Source organism: Scyliorhinus canicula, chromosome 16, assembly GCF_902713615.1.
Source record: "Scyliorhinus canicula chromosome 16, sScyCan1.1, whole genome shotgun sequence".
Lineage (NCBI taxonomy): Eukaryota > Metazoa > Chordata > Chondrichthyes > Carcharhiniformes > Scyliorhinidae > Scyliorhinus > Scyliorhinus canicula.
In genome coordinates this window covers 28,524,867-28,547,676 of record NC_052161.1, presented here as the reverse complement: position 1 = coordinate 28,547,676, position 22,810 = coordinate 28,524,867, and the positions used below count along the sequence as shown (strand labels likewise).

General features: G+C 46.9%; 1 protein-coding gene across 1 annotated transcript in view; it reads right to left on the bottom strand.

The window, feature by feature from the left end:
• Positions 1-22,810, bottom strand: part of gucy2g (guanylate cyclase 2g) — a 116,640-nt gene that overhangs the window by 18,237 nt on the left and 75,593 nt on the right. The window contains exons 17-19 of the mRNA XM_038773202.1: positions 11,144-11,315; positions 9,947-10,087; positions 566-758 (exon numbers count right to left, since the gene is read on the bottom strand). Of these exons, the coding sequence (XP_038629130.1) occupies positions 566-758; positions 9,947-10,087; positions 11,144-11,315 (506 nt within the window). The remainder of the gene's footprint in view (positions 1-565; positions 759-9,946; positions 10,088-11,143; positions 11,316-22,810) is intronic.

The following is a 22,810-nucleotide window of genomic DNA, read 5'->3' as shown; positions in this document are numbered from 1 at the left end:
TGAGAGCATTTCCATCTAATACCTGCAGCAAATGGTGAAATTGTGGGCACAGTCAACTTAAAAGACTGGAAATACACTTTGTAAGTAACCTCCAGGGTCTTTCAGCGCATCAGACTGGCATTGATATTTCAGGTGATGTTTACTTTGAATGGGGCAAATCTGAGTAAAATCTGACTGGGAAATATCAATGTGTCCTGTCTACAGGACGCTTCAGTGGAGTGACATTATGGCAGGGATTTTTCAGAGCTGTCTGACATTGGGACCTTCCGCTCCCCTCAAAAGTCAATGGACTTTTCGCTGGCAAGAGACATCCTCCACAGCGGGTCCCACCACGGCATTGGAGGAAAATCCTAGTCTATATTAATATCAGGAATGGGTCCAATAAAAATGTTCAGAAGAAGAATATTCTTTGCTTTTGCTTTGATTATTTAATCTTGCCTTCATCTGTCAAAAGTGGGAGAATCGTGTAATTGTTCCTCGGTTTGTCTGCCAGGAAAATAGGATAAAAGTAGCTGGATTTTACTCACCACTTAATACATCAAGCATTGTGTAAGCATTGTCCTACCTTGTATACATCGTAAGACATTATAATGTCATCAAACAGACTGTAGAGATCATTGAGCATATCCACGACTTGCAGTGGGGTGCTGCAGGAGCACAGGTTTGTGAAGCCAACAATATCGGAGAAGAAGATAGTAACACATTCAAAGAATTCCGGCTCCACAGGATTTCCTTGCATGAGCTGTTCTGCAATGAACCTGTTGATAATGAGAATGACAACTATCAGTCAGGAGGCAGCTAATCCGTAATCAAAAGAAGGTCCCTGATGAAAGTTCAGCGACTCGAAATGGCGAAAGAATAATCTTCAGAGGCTCGGGTAGTATGTCTGCCTGGATTCCTGGTGTCTTGGTGACCATGTATAAACATGTGATGAATAGTCCACTTAAATAGGATTTGGGTTAAAATTCAGGTTTGACCTGTAAATCATGAGACTACTTGGGCCTAATCATACAGAATGTATAAAATGTAATTGGCTGAACATTTAAGTTAAAAGCCCATATAGCTTTGTTACACGTAAAAGGGCTTTAAATTTGCCTACAATGTGTAACAACCCATCTTGTTAACAGATGTGCGAATATCACGCGAGAGTCGATGGCGGGGTGTAACTGGCAGCCAGGATCTGATTCCAGGATTCCCAACCTCATTCCTGAGGTTTCCGATTTTCAGCCATGCCTTTGAAGGGTGCGAGCTGGTTTGGGTCACAAGCCCTCACTCTGTACTCCCAACCTGATTGGCTCCATTGCGAAGCTAGGCATGTTCAAGTGCTCCATATTTTTCATGGAGCTGGATCAGCTTTTCAAAGAACAATAGTTTACGGCACCTTAAGATGTGTCGTGAAATATAGTCTGGATGAGGGAACCTTTTGAGAGAAAAGTTTAAAAAGATCCTCCTCATGCCCGTCCATGCCAAGCCGTTACCTGCCCCCATGGCCTCTCATGCATGCTATGCCATGCTGTGGTGTTTCTGTACCCATTCACTATACACTGTATGGAACCAATGAATACTTTAGAACATAGAACAGTACAGCACAGAACAGGCCCTTCGGCCCTCGATGTTGTGCCGAGCAAAATGATCACCCCACTCAAACCTACACCCTATACCCGTAACCCAACAACCCCCCCCCCCACCTTACTTTTTAGGACACTACGGGCAATTTAGCATGGCCAATCCACCTAACCCGCACATCTTTGGACTGTGGGAGGAAACCGGAGCATCCGGAGGAAACCCACGCACACACGGGGAAGACGTGCCGACTCCGCACAGACAGTGACCCAGCCGGGAATCGAACCTGGGACCCTGGAGCTGTGAAGCATTTATGCTAACCACCATGCTACCGTGCTGCCCATTATAGTCATTATATGGTTTATTGGTTCTATACAGCATATACTGGGTGAATGGGTATGGAAGTGGCGTCTTTTGGCATGGATGACATGAAGGTCCATGGGGGTGAGTGGCCGGACATATCTTGACAAGCAGGACATAATGGGCTGTGGATGGGGGCATATCTTGGCGTGAAGTGCCATGAGGCTGGGTGAGTTGGCATGCGGTGGCATGGAGACTGTGTGGGGTGGTGAGGGGTGTGGGGAGGGAGAGCCAGAAGTTCTTATTTTCCTCCAATTGGGATGAAATCCAACAGCACTAAGCCCACCTCAGCACTGAGCAGCGCCTGGCTGCCTCTAAAACCTTTCCCAGGTTGACTGGCCCAACTGTAGTTTGCAGACATGCCTTGCTGTCGTTAACTTCAACAACAGAGCATTCCGCTGCCTACTTAGCTATTGAAATATATTGAATTGCATGGAAATGCTGCATTTGCGTAGTATCTATGAACTAAATTCATCAAAGAGAGTTAAGTCTTCTCATATGGCAGAGTGATTAGCACTGTTGCCTCACAGTGTCAGGGACCTGGTTTCAATTCCGAGCTTTGGTGACTGCACATGCGGAGTTTGCACATTCTCCTCGTGTGCGCGTGGGTTTCCTTCGGGTGCTCCGGTTTCCTCTCACAGTCAAAATATGTGCAGGTTAGGTGGATTGGCCAGGCTAAATTGCTCCTTCATGTCTAAATGTTAGGTGGGATTATGGGTATAAGGTGGGGTAGTGGGCCTAGGTAGAGTGCTCTTTCAGAGGGTCGGTGCAGACTTGATTGGCGTCAAAAGACAGTGGGTGCAGAATCTTTGAACATTTTCAAAGCAGAGGTAGAAAGATTCTTGATAAGCAAGGGGGTGAAAGGTTATTGCAGGTAAGCGGGACCTGACAATCAGATCAAACATGATCTAATTGAATGGCGGAGCAGGCTCAGAGTGGCCTACGCCTGCTCCTAACTCATACGTTTGTATGTTCTTTCCCTCTCTGCACCTGATCAGAGGTTGAATTTGTATTATTCCTTGTGTCTGAATAAAGCTCATAGTCTTACAGTTGAAGTAGATGCTTGATTTCTTTGAGATCGTTCTCTCTCCAGTGCGTATACTATGTTACATCTGAGCTGTCTGTCTGTGTCCTGCTCACCAGCTGCCATTCCTGTGAAGAGTCAGATGACTTCCTGTTTGTCTATGTATATATACATCTCTAGTGCTCCCTCTAATAGTTACTGAGTTGTAGTGTGTTTACCTTAACCCCTTGTGTATATACAGTGATGCATATCACTACATCCCCTTTTTTATTTTTACATATTTTCTGTACTTCGTTAAAGAAAATTGTACAAAGCATGTAGATAAATGATGATATATACAAGTTGTGATGAAATTGATGATTATACAGTGCCAATTAATATTTATGAGTCCAGTCTTAATTTAAAAAATTATGAGTCCAAACTTTATGTATTTGTTCGGTTGAGTTGCTTTCTTCTTCTGTTGTTGAAGTGGCGATGTTGATGTTGTCATTTCTTTGTGAACGTCGTCAGCATTCTTGTGTTTAAGTAACCAAGAAGTCATCATGAGGTGTTCGAATGGTCAAATCACTTTGTTGTCGGATTTGGACTTTTCTTTCTATGCTTGTGGTTGTGATTCTGTGTGTCATCTTTGTTGTCTGACCTGGACATTGTCCTGTGCTTGAGGTATTGATTCTGTATGTCATCTTTGTTGTCTGACCTGGACTTTTTCCTGCGCTTGTGGTATTGATTCTGTATGTCATCTTTGTTGTCTGACCTGGACTTTTTTCTGTGTTTGCAGTATTGATTCTGTATGTCATCTTCCTTGAAAGCTGGTTTGCTTGTTTGCAGTGGAGCAAATGTGAATTTGTGAGATTTGTTGTCATGCCATGGTATGCTTGTACTCTTGCCATTGTTTTGAGCTGTGCTGTTACATTGTCCTTCATGTGCAGAGTTGTACCATGTCGTACAAGTTGTTGTTTCATTGTTGTTGTTTTTGTCGTTTCTGTCTTTGTTGTTTTTGTTATCGTACTTGTCGTTGTTTTTGTTGTGCTTGTTGTTTCTGTTTTTGTTGTTTTCGTTGTTGTTCTTGTTGTCATGTTTGTTGTTGCTTTTGTTGTATTTGTTATGTTTCTCGTTGTTCTTGTAGACTTTGTTGTTATGCTTGTAGTTTTTGTTGTTATTCTTGTTGAGCTCAATGACTGTTCCATTTGGATAATTCGAGTCAATCTCAAAGTTATTTGTGTCAGTGTCTTTTGTGGTATTTGATGTTTCATTGAGCATTTCTTCTTGAGGATTGTGAGAATGATCTGATGTTGCATTGATCTTGGTGACATCACTCCTTTGTGGTTGATGTGATTCCTCTTTGATTTCTTAGTGCTCTTCTACTGGAGTCATTTCTGGTTCACTTGAATCATCATTGATTTCCTGGTGCTCCACTTTTGGAGTCATTTCAGGTTCATTTGAATCATCTTTGGTTTCTTGGTGCTCCTCTTCTGGAGTCAAAATCTTCAAGATTTCATTTTCTTCTGGGTAGTTAAGAGTAGATGAGGTTTTAATTGACGTGGTCTCACTGGACTCACAAGTGGTTATGCTTTGATTGTCAAGTTCTTTTGTACAGACAAGCTGAGATCTGTCAGTTTTGCTGTGATCTTGCACATCTTGTATGGGAATTGTGATTTCTTCGTTACTTGTCTCACATACAGTGGGTAAACATTAAGTGTCTTCTTGTTGGTCGAATGAGCTGGGTAGACTTTCATAGTCTTCTTCTGGTGGCTCAAATAAGCTGGGTAGACTTTCATAGTCTTTTTGTTGTTCACGTGAGCTTGGTAGACTTTTATAGTCTGCTGCTAGTTGCTCAAATAAGGTGGATAGAACTTCATGGTCGTGTTCATGCATGGACTTCGCTATGGCATCTTGAGTTGCTTCCACTTTGTCAACGAGCTGTCTGTGGAGGCTTGCATCGCTCTCTCTATGGAGTCTTTCATCGTTCTCTGTGTGGCATCATTTTCTCCTTAGGTATTTGAAAAGTTGCTGTCATCTAATGTATCGAAGATCTGCCGTTGCATCATGGTATTGGATTCATCCACCATGAGTAGAGTCATGTTGAACTTTTCAACCGGGGTGCTGATGCTTTTATGTTCATCATATTCGAATAACCGAGCCATGTCTGAGCATTATTCTTCAATAAACAAATCAACTTCTTTTGTTTCGGATTTGTCATTGTGGTCTTCATGTTCAATGAACAAATCATCTTCTTTGGTTTCGGATTTGTCATTGTGCTCTTCACTTTGGGTGATGCAAACTGCTTGTCCCAGGGTTCTGCAGAGGATATTTTCAAATGCTGGTAGAAGTTCAGGCATTGTTCCATCTTTTGAGGTAAAAAAAAAAGTGTTTTGTAGCTTTAAAACTCTTTTTTTCAATTTTCGGGCACTTCCCTTGCAAGTGGGCGTGGTCCGGGGGCTCTGACATCATAACGCTCGCGATGTAAAGCGTAGGAATAGAATGCGCGTGCGCAAATTGATTTTCCTTTGCTGTGCGCTCTTTTTGTGCAACTGAGCATGCACGGATATGCGCCAAAACATCTGTTTTCAATTGCGCATGCGTGGCTGTGGTTTCCTGCGCATGTGCAGACCAAAATTTGCGTCTTTTGTTCCCCGGGTTGTTTAAAATGTGCTCAGATGCTATTTTAACTTCTTCAGACCCATGGAAAGAACTTTTTTGGCATTTTGTCTTGTAAAAAACTTTGTTATTTTTTTCTTGCGATCTGCACTTGTCAATTGTGATTTCCAGCATTAAACCTTTCTGTTCTGTTGAGTTTCGCAGCGCTCATTCCCTGAGCAATTTGTGTCTGAGCATTGACTGTCTTAAAGCAGCATTGTTACTGGTGTTACATTAATCTTCAAATTTTTAAAGTATTACTTCTAATTTGTTGTTGTCTTCACCTTTCAAGTAAATAAAGCAGTTATAGATTTCTCTAGTTCATGTCCTAGCTAGTAGAAGTGCTATTTTCATTTCTTCTGAGGCCGCACTCAACTCATTAGCTACGATGTACAGTTCGAACATTTGTTTAAAGGTTTTCCATCTGTGACTTAGATTACTGGTTGTTTCCAGCTGCAGTGGAGTTCCAACGAGTTTAATCGACTCAGCGAAGTCTCCCACGCCTGAGTTTTCTTCTGTTTTCGATCTTGCTTTGTCTGCATCTTGTGTAACTTTTCTAGTAAGCGCTCTGAATTCACCTGGTACCAATTATTATTCCTTGTGTCTGAATAAAGCTCGTAGTCTTACAGTTGAAGTAGTTGCTCTATTTCTATGAGTTTGTTCTCTCTCCAGCGTTTATACTATGTTACATCTGCCTGTCTGCGTCCTGCTCACCAGCTGCCGTTCCTGTGAAGAGTCAGATGACTTCCTGTTTGTCTATGTATATATACATCTCTGGTGCTCCCTCTAGTGGTTACTTAGTTGTAGTGTGTTTACCTTAACCCCGTGTGTATATACAGTGATGCATATCACTACAGAATTCACTCACTCTAACCTACATTTTTTTCTTTGTCATTATTCTAATTATCGCATCATTCCACAGTAAAATTGGATAATGAAATACACTTTTGCTTATAAGTATCTGAGGGAGGTGGAAATGTAGATGTTGAGAAGATATTTCTCCTCTGGGGGGGGGATCTAGAACTCGAGGGCCCAGTATCACGGGTCTTTGAGCTAATACAGTGATGAGGAGGTATTTCTTCTTTGCATGGAGAGTGCTGCTTGGCTGAACGGGAGTGCTTTTGGAGTTGGATGAAAAACAGGAAGTTGTAAGGGGTAAGTAGTAATTAAACTTAATTTCAGGGCTAATTTCAAGCTAAATGAGTTCTTTAATCTTTGTGTTGGTATCACTCGTGAGAGGGATGGTGTGGGTATAGAAATCAGGAAGCAGAGGGTGATGATCGAGGATGTTTTCTGACTGGAAGCCTCTGTACAATGGGGTCCCACAGAGATCCGTGTTGGGGCCCATGCTGTTTGTGGTTTAAATAAATGATTTTGATATGAATGTAGGAGGGTTGATCAGTAGGTTTGCGGATGATATGAAAATTGGTGGGGTGGTAAATAGTGAGGCGGATAGCCTCAAATTACAAGAGGGTACAGACAGGCTGGCCAGATAGGCTGATCAGTGGCTATGGGATTTCAATCCAGGTAAGTATGAGGTAATAACTTGGGCAGGACAAACAAGGCAAGAGAATACATGATAAACAGCAGGACCCTGGGAAGCATCAAGTATCATAGGGGCTTTGGTGTGCATATACCAAGGCCTCTATGGTCCTCGGTGCTTCCCAGGGTCCTGGTCCCTTAAGATAACAGAGCAGCTAGGTACAGTGGTTAACAAGGCACATGCTGTTCTTGCCTTTATTAGCTGAGGCACAGAGTTTAAGAGCAGGGACGAAAGAGAAAATGCTGGAAAATCTCAGCAGGTCTGGCAGCATCTGTAGCGAGAGACAAGAGCTAACGTTTTGAGTCCAATGAAACTCAATTGTATTGAACTGTAGAAAACACTGGTTAGGCTACAGTTAGAGTATTGTGTGCAGTTCTGGAATCCACATTGTAGGAGGGATGTGATAGCATTGGAAAGGGTGTGGAGATCTACCAGGATGTTGCCTGGGCTGGAGAGTTTTAGCTATGAAAAGAGATTGTATAGACTGTTTTTTCTTCTTCCTTGGAGCAGAGGAGACAGGGGGGACATGATTAAGATGTATAAAATTATGACGGACATAGTCAGAGGGGAGAGGAATAAACCTTTCCCCTCGGTGAAGGGATTAATGATCAGGAGGCATTGATTTAAGGTAAGGGGGAAGCAGGTTTAGAGAGGCGGTGAGGGAAACCTTTTTCACTAAGATGGTGGTGGGAGTCTGGAATTCACTGCCTGAAGGGATGGTGGGGTCGAGACCATCATAACATTTAGTATTTAGATGTGCACAGAAGGCTATGGGCCAAATGCTGGAAAATGGGATTAGGATAGGTAGGTAGTTGTTTTTGACCAGCGCAGTCATGATGGCTGAAAAGCCTTTTCTGTGCTGCAGACCTCTATTACTATTACTATGAGAGGGTCGTTAATCTTTGGAATTCTCTTCTACAGAGATCAGTGGAGGCTGGGGTATTGAATCAAGATCTTATTGAATGGTGGAGCAGGGTGGATGGGCCAAATCTACTGCTGCTCCCATTCTTATGATCTTGTTTCCCTGTAAGATATTGGTGCTCCTGCAATTCATGTCTCTCACCCGTCCTTGATGTGAATCCCCCCCCCCCCCCCCCCCATTGTTGTTGGTCATTGCTTCAGTTGCTTGGACCCTAAATTCTGAAATTCCCTCTCTGAACTTCTCTGCAACTCAACCTTTCTGTCCTACTTTAAAATGCTCCTTAGATGCTACCTGTTTGACCAATTCCACTTGCAATTCTCTTCCTGCACCTAGTGGGTGCAAGAACGCAGACCTCCCAGAACTGGTCCCTATCTGTCACCAGAGGCCTCTAGTTTGAAGGCTGCCACTCCACACCAAACACGGCTGACCAGGACTCTCTCTCCCTCTTACCACCAGCCATTGCTGGCTTCGGAAGGATTTGCAGGTTGGCACACCGTCATAACCCCCTAAAGGGACAGAACCTACATTGTAATAATAATAATCTTTATTGTCTTAAGTAGGCTTGCATTAACACTGCAATGAAGTTACTGTGAAAAGTCCCAGTCGCCACATTCCGGCGCCTGTTCGGTACACAAAGGGAGAATTCAGAATGTCCAAATGACCTAACAGCATGTCTTTCGGGACTTGTGGGAGATTCTCCTCCTCCAGCTTGGAATATGAACTCCTTAGGTGATTAGGGGGAGCTTCCTCTAAATTGGCAGAATCCCCACTGAATGGGTGGCATGGTTGCACAGTAGTTAGCATTGATGCTTCGCAACGCCAGGGTTCCATATTCGAGGTTCGATTCCTGGCTTCGGTCACTGTCTGCACTGTCTGCACGTTCTCCCCGTTTTTGCTCTGGTTTCCTCCCACACATCTGGGAGCAGTCTGAGACAGAACACTGAGAGGAATGGAGTAGAATTCTTATATTGTGGAGTATTAGAATAAACCTTGTATCCTGTTTATCTGGCTCCGTGTGGAGTCCTTGCCATTAGTCACAGCACACACTCAACCTGTTGACTGTGTTCTGAACACACCTTTCTTGGCCACCAAATCCTCGGGTGGGAATTGAACCTGGACCTTCTGGCTCAGAGGCAGAAACACTACCCACTCCGCCACAACACCTCCTCCTCTTTGACCTAACAAGCTTTGCCACCTGTCCATATGCGGCTCAGTGTTAAGTTTTGTTTGGTGATGCTCCAGTGAAACATCTTGGGATGTTTGACTATATTAAAAGGTGCTATAATAACAAGTTTTTATGCTTGTGGTTTTGTCTCAGGTTCTAGATGCTCTGTTTCTCTTGCTGTGGTGTTATCAGCTTGCACTATCAGCAACTTGCCACGCATTAAAAACTTAAAACCTTAAATGGGGTAAGGTAGGTCTAACTAATTGCAAGCATCTACAGACACCCTACTGCACCAAAACCTGGCTCATCATGTCATGATTCAGTCTGAAGTTGTTAAATATGTCTGTAAAAGTGAATGTGCTGTGTGATCCAGAAAGACCCAGAATTTGTGATTGTGCAGAATCTTCTTGTATAATCATCATTGTTCTATTTTTTAAATATAAATTTAGAGTACCCAATTCATTTTTCCAATTAAAGGGCAATTTAGCGTGGCCAATCCACCCACCCTGCACATCTTTGGGTTGTGGGGGCAAAACCCACGCAAACACGGGGAGAATGTGCAAACTCCACATGGACAGTGGCCCAGAGCCGGGATCGAACCTGGGACTCGGCGATCATTGTTCTATTTACTATTAGAATAGTGTTTTAAAGTACTGCAGATAAGAATAGTATTTTGTAAGGAGAACACTTCTTCACAGAGCTGCTCAATGTCAAAACTCCAAGAGACAATACCTTGGCAGCAAATTGGACAGGAGCTTATCTGTCTTCCCCTTCTCCACCATGAGTTGGTTTGTTCTTTCTTGAACGACTTCTTCGAGATGAGTAGCATATTTTTCCAGTTTACCTACCATGTTGTCTAGAATGCTCACTTCACTATAAAAATAAAAGATAACTGCTTCACTATTAAAACAGCACTCATATAATGTGCTCCACAGTTCATTCTTGCCTCTCACAGGAACTGGAATCTAACCAGCACTGAAGGGATGGCCGTTCAAACACACATGCACAAACGTTGAACATCCACTGGTTGAGAGGCTTTCATCAAACTGTAAACCAGCAAAACAACTGAAGGATGCAATCGCGACCTCAGTCTGTTAACCACTGTCAACGGAACACTTTAAAATGCAGTAAAACAAACCCAACAAAATACTCAAGTTGCTGCAAAACAGAAGTTCTGTAAAAGTAGAAAATTCTGGAAACACTAAGAAAGTCAGGCTGCATCCCTGGAGAGAGGATGGCTCTGATGAAGGAGCTTACAGTGTCTGCCAATACGTTTAATGCCTTCCATAGTGGGTAGCACAATGACTGGAGAATGTACTTGACATTCATTATAACATTATTTGCTTGATAGGTAAGCTTAAAAGGGGGCCACTCTTGCTTGATAATTTTGGGACAAACCAGTCTCTCCTTGTTGGTATATTTAGGAAACACATCCACGGGGAGAGAGGGGGCCAAAGGTGTATTGTACTGAGAATAGCATTGTGCATTTTGTCCGCTTGAGGCTACCATACACACATGTACCAGCAGAGGGAGTCTGCTAAGAAGAGAAACTGGAGGAACCACATTTAGCAGCTTGTGTGGTTCTAATTCTAAATGTCTCTGGTGGAAGATGTTGCTGTTTCTGTCCCAAAAATGTCCCAAATTGCCATTCATTTGAAAGTGCCACATATTTACTGGCTGTATCATTAACTTCCAGTTATGGTTTAAACAATATGTTGCTTATGCCGTTCTCTCATAACATAACCGCGCCAACAATATATCCTTAATTAGACATTTAACAGGAACAAATCTGAAAAGGAGAACCCCAACTGTAAATGCAAAGCTTTTTTTTTGCAACAGGGTTATTGAGAACTCTTTCCCAATTGTCGTGAGATGTTAATTCCTAAGAAAAGCGAAAAGCCTAATCAGTGTCAGACTTTTCAAACTCACCCTTCTGGACTTGCCCTTCGCAATGTTTGTTTGATTGAATTAAAGTTTGGTCTCCTATCTGCACATTCATCCCAGCAGGCTTGCAGCAGAGTGATGATCTGGTCATTGCACTTCTCAGCTGACAGCGTAGGTCTCAGTAATGTCTCCGGGTTTATGATTCTATTGATAATTTCTATATAAAATAAAATGTGTAATTAAAAAATATTGTAGCGACTCCAGATAGCTTTTTAAATACCAAAATATATTTAATTGACAAATTCCTCGAGTTATTCTGAGCACGAATTACGACATTTCTAATCTTCTCTAGCAGGAAGGAACATAGGAACAGAAATAGGCCATTCAGCCCCTCGAGCCTGTAACACTATTTAATAATCTTTATCTCAACTTCCTTTACCCACCATGTGCTGCATGAGAGACTGATCCAGAAGGTGAGAATGGAGGGGATTGGGGTAGACTACTAGAGTTTATTTAAAAAAAATAAATTTAGAGTACCCAATTCATTTTTTCTAATTAAGGGGCAATTTAGTGCAGCCAATCCACCTACCATGCAAATCTTTGAGATGTGGGGGCAAAACTCACGCAAACACGGGGAGAATGTGCAAACTCCACACAGAGCCAGGATCGAACCTGGGACCTCAGCGCCATGAGGCAGCAGGGCTAACCCACTGCGCCACTGTGCTACCCTGAGTACTAGAGTTAATGATCTGCAAGCAGGGACAGGGTGTAACATAGAAAAATTTGTGGATGATACTAAAATAGGTGGAAAAGCCGGCAGTGAAGAGGAGATAAAGATTTTACAGAAGGACATAGATAGGTGAGGAGACTGGGCCAAAATTTGGCAGATGGAGTTTAATGTGGATAAATGTCAGGTTCTCCATTTTTGCTGAAAAAATAGAAAGGCAAATTATTATCTGAATGGAAAACAGATAGATTCAAAATATGTCTGGGCAGAGGGATCTGGGTGTCTTTGTTCATGAATCACAGAATGTCAGTATGCAGGTACAGAGTGTAATTAAAAAGGCAAATAGAATGTTAGCGTTTATTGCAAAAGGACTGGAGTGTAAAAATAGATTGTATAGGGTGTTTGTGAGACCGCACCTTGAGTATCGTGCCTAGTTTTTGTTTCCTTGTTTGAGGAAGGATGTGGTGATGTTGGAAGCAGTTCAGAGGAGGATTATTAGTTAATTAGATTGTTGTAGATCATATTTTGATGAGTTAGATTGTCAAAACATGAATTACAAATAAATTGGAAAAATATCTTAGTACCTGAGTACAAATTACACATCTGATTTAATTAATTGAACATAAATGACAGACCAAATCATTCAAGGCCATTCAGGAAGCCCTGCAGAGTTGAGGCTGGATATTTGCACCATTCATGGTGGCAGCATCTTCTGGTACACAACCGCCGTGGGCTTCCTACCGGCGAGGAATTCATTGAATGGGAAATCCTGTTGCCAATGGCAGGACCAGAATATTGCGCTGCCGGTCAATGGCGGGCTGCCTCCATGTAAAACGTGACGGGTTGCGCAGAAAATCCCATCTGACATTCCTGAGTAGTGACACAGTGGTTAGCACTGTTGCCTCACAGAGCCAGGGGTCAAGGGTTTGATTCCGGCCTTGGGTGATTGTGTATGGCGTTTGTACGTTCTCCCCGTGTCAGCATGGGCTTCCTCACGCAGTCAAAAGATGCGCAGGTTAGGTTGATTGACTTGCTAAATTGTCCCGGAGTGTCCAAAGATGCGCAGGTTAGGTTGGATCCTGGGAGTAGGGCAGGGGTTGTGGTCCGAGGTAGCGTGCTCTCTCAGAGGGTTGGTGCAGACTTGATGGGTCGTAGGGCCTCCTTGTGAACTGTAGGGATTCTATGGACTCTATATTTACCTTTATAGACAGTTCTGCAGCAAAACACATCAGTACTGTAAATATTTCAAACCTGTGCTTGTCTTTTCCACTCTTACCTATTTCATTCCCCAAAAAATTACATTAGAAAGTATTAATCTGGCTGTCGTAATTCTTAAATTTCTACATTTTCTGTTCAAAACCTGAAAGCAGTTGTTCCCCAGCCTAGGCACCCCATTCTCCACTAGACTAGAGGATGCAAAAAAGTAATGTCAACTTTATATTTTTACTTCCCGCCCCCCAGGTCAGCATTATGTGGACACACAGACACAAGCTGAACCATTGCCCTGCTGCTCTCTGTTGGATAGCGACTCTGATCAGGGGTGGGATTCTCCCAGCCCTGGGCCGGGCCGGAGAATCCCCGCGAACTAGCGACGACGCCCCGACACCGACCCCGGGGAGGCCTCCGACGTGGCCTGGCCCTCGATCGGCGCCCACCGATCGGCGGGCCGGCCTCTGTGGCTGGGGGACTCCTTTCCTACACGCTGGCCTCTGTAGTCCTGCGCCTTGTTGCGTCGGGGCCGGCGCGTTGAAGGACGCCACTGTGCATGCACGCGTTGGCACCGGTGCAACTTTGCATGTCCTCATTGGCGTCGGCGCAACTGTGCATGCACGGATCCCGCGGCGCACAATTCGCGCCGGGATCGGCAGCTGGAGCGGTGCGAACCATTCCAGCACCGTGCTGGCCCGCTGTAAGGGCCACAATTAATCCTGAGAGAGGCCCATTCACACTGTCGGTAAACGCGATGGCGTGGACACTCTGCCGCGGGATTGGAAAATCTCGCCCCAGATGTTTTAAAGAAATTTTATTGAACAATCTTGCAATTTATTTTGTGGTACGCTGGTGAATTTATATTTTCTTTCTCTTCACTAAACAACACAGGACTGCTGGTTTGCATCCACTCAACACAGCTTCCAGTTACAAACGTAGGAATTAGGAACAGGGGTAGGCCACTGGGCCCTTCAGCCCTGCTCCTCCATTTAATGAGATCACCTGTCGCCCCTTGCTTATCAATAATCTATCGAGTTCTGCCTTAAAAAGATTCAAAGACTCTGTTTTTGGGGAAGATAATTCCAAAGATTTACGACCCTTTGAGAAAAAAAGAGCTCCTAATCTCTTCCTAAATGGACAACACCTTATTTTAAAACATTGGCCCCTCATTCGAGATTCTCCCACAGTGGAAACATCCCCTCCACCTCCACTCTGTCGAGACCACTCAGGATGTTATGTTTCAATCAAGTCACCTCTTACTGTTCCAAACTCCAGTGGATACAAGTCTAAACCGTGCAACCTTTCCTCATAAAACAACCCGTCCATTCCTGGTATTAGCTTTGTAAACCTTCTCTGAACGCCAAACACACTTACACCTTTTCTGAAACAAGGAAGCCAATATTGTACACAGTAATCCAAATGTGGTCTCACTAATGCCCTGTGATGGAACCATTAATTCAGCGAACACGTATAGTTGGATCTGAACAAAGGCTTCAATACACTTACAACAGAGCCAGCCTATTCGTCGTTGAACTTCAGATGAACTGGCAGGCTGGCTCTAAGGCACTGATCTTTATACATCGGTCCCAGGGGGAGGAGTCCTGGGCGGAGCCAAGGGAGGAGCCCAGTACAAACTCTCGCGTACTCCCAGAGCGACTCCCCCTGGTGGTCGGATAGTGCAACTGCACTTACCATGGTGGATAGTGAACATATATACACAGAGATATATTGGCAACTATATACAGCATTGATCTTACAACGGGTACATAACGAACATATATATATGGAGTGATATTGGCAACTATATATAGTGTGAATCACATTCACCGTCCATTCCTGGTATTAGGTTTATAAACCTTCTCTGAACTCAAAACACACTTACACCTTTTCTGAAACAAGGAACCCAATATTGTACACAGTAATCCAAATGTGGTCTCACTAATGCCCTGTACAACTGAAACTTCACCTTCCGACTTTTAAATTCAATTCCCTTGCAATAAATGATGACATTCTATTACCCTTCCTAATTATTTTCTGTACCTGCATACCAGCCTTTCGTGATTAGTGTATTAGGACCCTTAGATCCCTTTACAACTCAGAGCTCTTGTAATGTCTCACCGTTTAGATAATACGTTTCTTTTTATTCTTCCTTACCTTCAGGTGGACCTGCAAGGAACACCTCTACTCAGGCAGAGGATAAATACAGCACATGGCTCGGGGCCTTCACTTACCTTCCGGGAGTGGAGACAGCCGGCCCTGTGAGGGACACCTCTACTGGGCCAGAGGACTGAGTTTGTAACACAATCCAGGACAGACATCATGGGAAAATGGTAAGTTCATCGGCTGATAAGTAACTGCCAATTTGCATTAACTATTCTAAATTGCTTTTAGATTAAAGGTGCAAAGGAGAGATATTTTGCACATTAATAAAACTAAAAAAGCAGTTGGAATTTTAAAAGAAGACAAATTCAAACTAAATAAAATAGAGATGCAGGGCCAGGCGCTGTGTTGTACCTGCATGATGTGGGAACTGGTGGACCCCATTGTGGTTCCTAGTGAACACACCTGCAGCAAGTATTGGGTGCTTGAGGAATTTCAGCTCAGAGTTGGTGAGCTGGACAAGGCGGCACAAGAGGGAAGGGGAAACTTACCTGGACGCTGTGATTCACGAAGCAGTAACACTCCTTCGATCAGTCATTTTCAGAGTTGGGGTCGCAAGCTGCGGATGGGTGTCGGCAGGGTCGCGGAGCCATCCATTGCTGCATTCCCGATCGCTGGAATTCACGCGCAACGGCCGCTGCAGCCGGCTTTTAAAAATGCCGGCTGCAAACGGCTTTAAAAATGACGGCCGTGAGCAGCTTTCAGAATGCGGGCATGCTACAATGAAATAGCTGAATTCCAGAGGTGAGAGTGACACTTCTTGATATCCAGGAAGTACTTAATGGAGTGTGGCATCAAGGAGCCCTAGCAAAACTGGGAATCAGAGGGAAAATTTGCCGCTGGTTGGAGTCTAACCTAACACAAAGAAAGATGGTCGTGGTGATTGGAGGTCAATCATCTCAGTTCCAGGTCATCACGGCAGCAGTTCCTCAGGGTAGTGTCCTAGGCCCAACCATCTTAAGCTGCTTCATCATTGACTTTCCTTCCAACATAAGGTCAAAAGTGAGGATGTTTGATGATGATTACTGTTCAGCCCCATTCGCAACTCCTCACATATTGAAGAAGTCAATGCCCAAATGCAACAAGTCCTCAACAATCCCCAGGCTTGGGCTGACAGGTGGCAAATAACATTCATACCAAACAAGTGCCAGGCAATGACCATCTCCAACACCAGGGAATCTAACCTTACCATATAAACACAATCCAAATTATCTTAGCCATAGCTTCAGAATTACCATATAAACACTCAGATCATGGGCTCTATCCAATCCATTTAATCACCTGTAGAAATGTTCAGATTAGAAGTCTCCCTCTCTTCTCACCCACCAAAGTTATCTTAGCCATAGCTTTGGAATGTCTGCTTCACTTTATATTCTACATTGTACAGCTTTGAATCTTCCCCTTCTCGGCCCTTTCAAGAATGAAGAGAGTGAATTTCTGTCAGTTTGTCAACTATCTAGAAGGACAACAACAGCAAAGACATGGCAATGGCATCGCCTGGAAGCTGCCCTCCAAGCTATCCACCATCCTGACTTGGAAACGTATCAGCATTCTTTCACTGCCACTGGTTCAAAATCATGGACCTCTTTCCCCAACAGCACAGTGGGTGTACCTACACCATATGGACTGCAGCGATTCAAGAAGGCAGCTGCCTACCACCTTTTCAAGGGCAATTAATAATGAGCAATGAATTCTGGCCTAGGCAAAGAGGACCACACCCACTAAAGTGAATTTAAAGAAGTTAATTATTTTCCATTTTTATTAACTTTACCACCTGTTCAGAAACTATTTTAAACCTTGGGAATACAACAGCCCTTAACCATTTACCAGATACTCACCAAAAAGCTAGCTCCTTTCCTTGTAGTAGAGTAAGAATCAATTTCCACAAGAAGAAAAATGTAGAAAAAAGGAAAGGAATACCTCATCTCCTGCGTACCAAACCCACCCTGCTCACCAGCCCAGCCTGCTCACCAAACCCACCCTGCTCACCAAACCCACCCTGCCCACCGGCCAACCCTGCTCACCAAACCCACCCTGCCCACCGGCCAACCCTGCTCACCAAACACACACTGCTCACCAAACCCACACTGCTCACCAAACCCACACTGCTCACCAGCCCAGCCTGCTCACCAGCCCAGCCTGCTCACCAAACCCACCCTGCTCACCAAACCCACCCTGCTCACCAAACCCACCCTGCTCACCAGCCCAGCCTGCTCACCAAACCCACCCTGCCCACCGGCCAACCCTGCTCACCAAACCCACCCTGCTCACCAAACCCACCCTGCCCACCGGCCAACCCTGCTCACCAAACCCACACTGCTCACCAAACCCACACTGCTCACCAAACCCACACTGCTCACCAAACCCACACTGCTCACCAAACCCACACTGCTCTCCAAACCCACACTGCTCACCAAACACACCCTGCTCACTAAAACCACTCTGCTCACCAAACCCACCCTGCTCACCAAACCCACCCTGCTCACCAAACACACCCTGCTCACCAAACCCACCCAGCTACCCAAACCCACCCTGCTCACCAAACCCACACTGCTCTCCAAACCCACACTGCTCACCAAACCCACACTGCTCACCAAACCCACCCTGCTCACCAAACCCACCCTGCTCACCAAACCCCCCCCTGCTCACCAAACCCACCCTGCTCACCAAACCCACCGGGCTCACCAAACCCACCCTGCTCAACAAACCCACCCTGCTCACCAAACCCACACTGCTCACCAAACCCACCCTGCTCACCAAACCCACCCTGCTCACCAAACTCACACTGCTCACCAAACCCACCCTGCTCACCAAACTCACACTGCTCACCAAACCAAACTGCTCACCAAACCCACCCTGCTCACCAAACCCACCCTGCTCACCAAACCCACCCTGCTCACGTAACCCCCCCTGCTCACCAAACCCACCCTGCTCACCAAACCCCCCCTGCTCACCAAACTCCCCCTGCTCACCAAACCCACCCTGCTAACCAAACACACCCTGCTCACCAAACCCACCCTGCTAACCAAACCCGCCCTGCTCACCAAATCCACACTGCTCACCAAACCCACCCTGCTAACCAAACACACCCTGCTCACCAAACCCACCCTGCTCACCAAACCCACACTGCTCACCAAACTCACACTGCTCACCAAACCCACACTGCTCACCAAACCCACCCTGCTCACCAAACCCACCCTGCTCACGTAACCCCCCCTGCTCACCAAACCCACCCTGCTCACCAAACCCCCCCTGCTCACCAAACTCCCCCTGCTCACCAAACCCAGCCTGCTCACCAAACCCACCCTGCTCACCAAACCCACCCTGCTCACCAAACCCACCCTGCTCACCAAACCCACCCTGCTCAACAAACCCACCCTGCTCACCAAACCCACCCTGCTGACTAAACCGACACTGCTCACTAAACCGACACTGCTCACCAAACTCCCCCTGCTCACCAAACCCACCCTGCTCATCAAACGCCCCCTGCTCACCAAACCCACCCTGCTCACCAAACCAACCCTGCTCACCAAACCCACCCTGCTCACGTAACCCCCCCTGCTCACCAAACCCACCCTGCTCACCAAACCCACCCTGCTCACCAAACCCACCCTGCTCACCAAACCCACCCTGCTCACCAAACCCACCCTGCTCACCAAACCAACCCTGCTCACCAAACCCACCCTACTCACCAAACTCCCCCTGCCCAACAAATACCTACTGACTAAACGCACCCACTCACCAAGCTCCCGGGTATGGTTTTAGTTCCAAAGCTGCACATGTTTGCTTTAGCTGCACCTTGGAATATATGGTGAACTGAAATGGAGTTATAGAAACTAGATTCTACCAGTTAGCTAATAAACCCACCCTGCTCACCAAACCCACACTGCTCACCAAACCCACTCTGCTCACCTAACTCCCCCTGCTCACCAAACTCACCCTGCTCACCAAACCCACACTGCTCACCAAACTCCCCCTGCTCACCAAACCCACCCTGCTCACCAAACCCACACTGCTCACCAAAGCCACACTGCTCACCAAACCCACCCTGCTCACCAAACCCACCCTGCTCACCAAACCCACCCTGCTCACCAAACCCACCCTGCTAACCAAACACACCCTGCTCACCAAACCCACCCTGCTAACCAAACCCGCCCTGCTCACCAAATCCACACTGCTCACCAAACCCACCCTGCTAACCAAACACACCCTGCTCACCAAACCCACACTGCTCACCAAATCCACCCTGCTCACCAAACCCACCCTGCTCACCAAACCCACCGTGCTCACCAAACCCACCCTGCTCACCAAATCTACCCTGCTCACCAAACCCACCCTGCTCACCAAACCCACATTGCTCACCAAACCCACACTGCTCACTAAAGCCACACTGCTCACCAAACCCACCCTGCTCACCAAACTCCCCTGCTCACCAAATCCACACTGCTCACCAAACCCCCCCTGCTAACCAAACACACCCTGCTCACCAAACCCACCCTGCTCACCAAACCCCCCCTGCTAACCAAACTCCCCCTGCTCACCAAACCCCCCCTGCTAACCAAACACACCCTGCTCACCAAACCCACCCTGCTCACCAAACCCACCCTGCTAACCAAACACACCCTGCTCACCAAACCCACCCTGCTAACCAAACACACCCTGCTCACCAAACCCACCCTGCTAACCAAACACACCCTGCTCACCAAACCCGCCCTGCTCACCAAATCCACACTGCTCACCAAACCCACCCTGCTCACCAAACCCACCCTGCTGACTAAACCGACACTGCTCACTAAACCGACACTGCTCACCAAACTCCCCCTGCTCACCAAACCCACCCTGCTCATCAAACGCCCCCTGCTCACCAAACCCACCCTGCTCACCAAACCAACCCTGCTCACCAAACCCACCCTACTCACCAAACTTCCCCTGCCCAACAAATACCTACTGACTAAACGCACCCACTCACCAAGCTCCCGGGTATGGTTTTAGTTCCAAAGCTGCACATGTTTACTTTAGCTGCACCTTGGAATATATGGTGAACTGAAATGGAGTTATAGAAACTAGATTCTACCAGTTAGCTAATAAACCCACCCTGCTCACCAAACCCACACTGCTCACCAAACCCACTCTGCTCACCTAACTCCCCCTGCTCACCAAACCCACCCTGCTCATCAAACGCCCCCTGCTCACCAAACCCACCCTGCTCACCAAACCAACCCTGCTCACCAAACCCACCCTGCTCACGTAACCCCCCCTGCTCACCAAACCCACCCTGCTCACCAAACCCACCCTGCTCACCAAACCCAGCCTGCTCACCAAACCCACCCTGCTCACCAAACCCACCCTGCTCACCAAACCAACCCTGCTCACCAAACCCACCCTACTCACCAAACTCCCCCTGCCCAACAAATACCTACTGACTAAACGCACCCACTCACCAAGCTCCCGGGTATGGTTTTAGTTCCAAAGCTGCACATGTTTGCTTTAGCTGCACCTTGGAATATATGGTGAACTGAAATGGAGTTATAGAAACTAGATTCTACCAGTTAGCTAATAAACCCACCCTGCTCACCAAACCCACACTGCTCACCAAACCCACTCTGCTCACCTAACTCCCCCTGCTCACCAAACTCACCCTGCTCACCAAACCCACACTGCTCACCAAACTCCCCCTGCTCACCAAACCCACCCTGCTCACCAAACCCACACTGCTCACCAAAGCCACACTGCTCACCAAACCCACCCTGCTCACCAAACCCACCCTGCTCACCAAACCCACCCTGCTCACCAAACCCACCCTGCTAACCAAACACACCCTGCTCACCAAACCCACCCTGCTAACCAAACCCGCCCTGCTCACCAAATCCACACTGCTCACCAAACCCACCCTGCTAACCAAACACACCCTGCTCACCAAACCCACACTGCTCACCAAACCCACCCTGCTCACCAAACCCACCCTGCTCACCAAACCCACCGTGCTCACCAAACCCACCCTGCTCACCAAATCTACCCTGCTCACCAAACCCACCCTGCTCACCAAACCCACACTGCTCACCAAACCCACACTGCTCACTAAAGCCACACTGCTCACCAAACCCACCCTGCTCACCAAACTCCCCTGCTCACCAAATCCACACTGCTCACCAAACCCCCCCTGCTAACCAAACACACCCTGCTCACCAAACCCACCCTGCTCACCAAACCCCCCCTGCTAACCAAACCCCCCCTGCTCACCAAACCCCCCCTGCTAACCAAACACACCCTGCTCACCAAACCCACCCTGCTCACCAAACCCACCCTGCTAACCAAACACACCCTGCTCACCAAACCCACCCTGCTAACCAAACACACCCTGCTCACCAAACCCACCCTGCTAACCAAACACACCCTGCTCACCAAACCCGCCCTGCTCACCAAATCCACACTGCTCACCAAACCCACCCTGCTCACCAAACCCACCCTGCTGACTAAACCGACACTGCTCACTAAACCGACACTGCTCACCAAACTCCCCCTGCTCACCAAACCCACCCTGCTCATCAAACGCCCCCTGCTCACCAAACCCACCCTGCTCACCAAACCAACCCTGCTCACCAAACCCACCCTACTCACCAAACTTCCCCTGCCCAACAAATACCTACTGACTAAACGCACCCACTCACCAAGCTCCCGGGTATGGTTTTAGTTCCAAAGCTGCACATGTTTACTTTAGCTGCACCTTGGAATATATGGTGAACTGAAATGGAGTTATAGAAACTAGATTCTACCAGTTAGCTAATAAACCCACCCTGCTCACCAAACCCACACTGCTCACCAAACCCACTCTGCTCACCTAACTCCCCCTGCTCACCAAACCCACCCTGCTCACCAAACCCACACTGCTCACCAAACTCCCCCTGCTCACGAAACCCACCCTGCTCACCAAACCCACACTGCTCACCAAAGCCACACTGCTCACCAAACCCACCCTGCTCACCAAACTCACCCTGCTCACCAAACCCACCCTGCTCACCAAACCCACCCTGCTCACCAAACCCACCCTGCTCACCAAACCCACCCTGCTCACCAAACCCACCCTGCTCACCAAACCCACCCTGCTCACCAAACCCACCCTGCTCACCAAACCCACCCTGCTAACCAAACACACCCTGCTCACCAAACCCACCCTGCTAACCAAACCCGCCCTGCTCACCAAATCCACACTGCTCACCAAACCCACCCTGCTAACCAAACACACCCTGCTCACCAAACCCACCCTGCTAACCAAACCCGCCCTGCTCACCAAATCCACACTGCTCACCAAACCCACCCTGCTAACCAAACACACCCTGCTCACCAAACCCACACTGCTCACCAAATCCACCCTGCTCACCAAACCCACCCTGCTCACCAAACCCACCCTGCTCACCAAACCCACCCTGCTCACCAAATCCACCCTGCTCACCAAACCCACCCTGCTCACCAAACCCACACTGCTCACCAAACCCACACTGCTCACTAAAGCCACACTGCTCACCAAACCCACCCTGCTCACCAAACTCCCCTGCTCACCAAATCCACACTGCTCACCAAACCCCCCTGCTAACCAAACACACCCTGCTCACCAAACC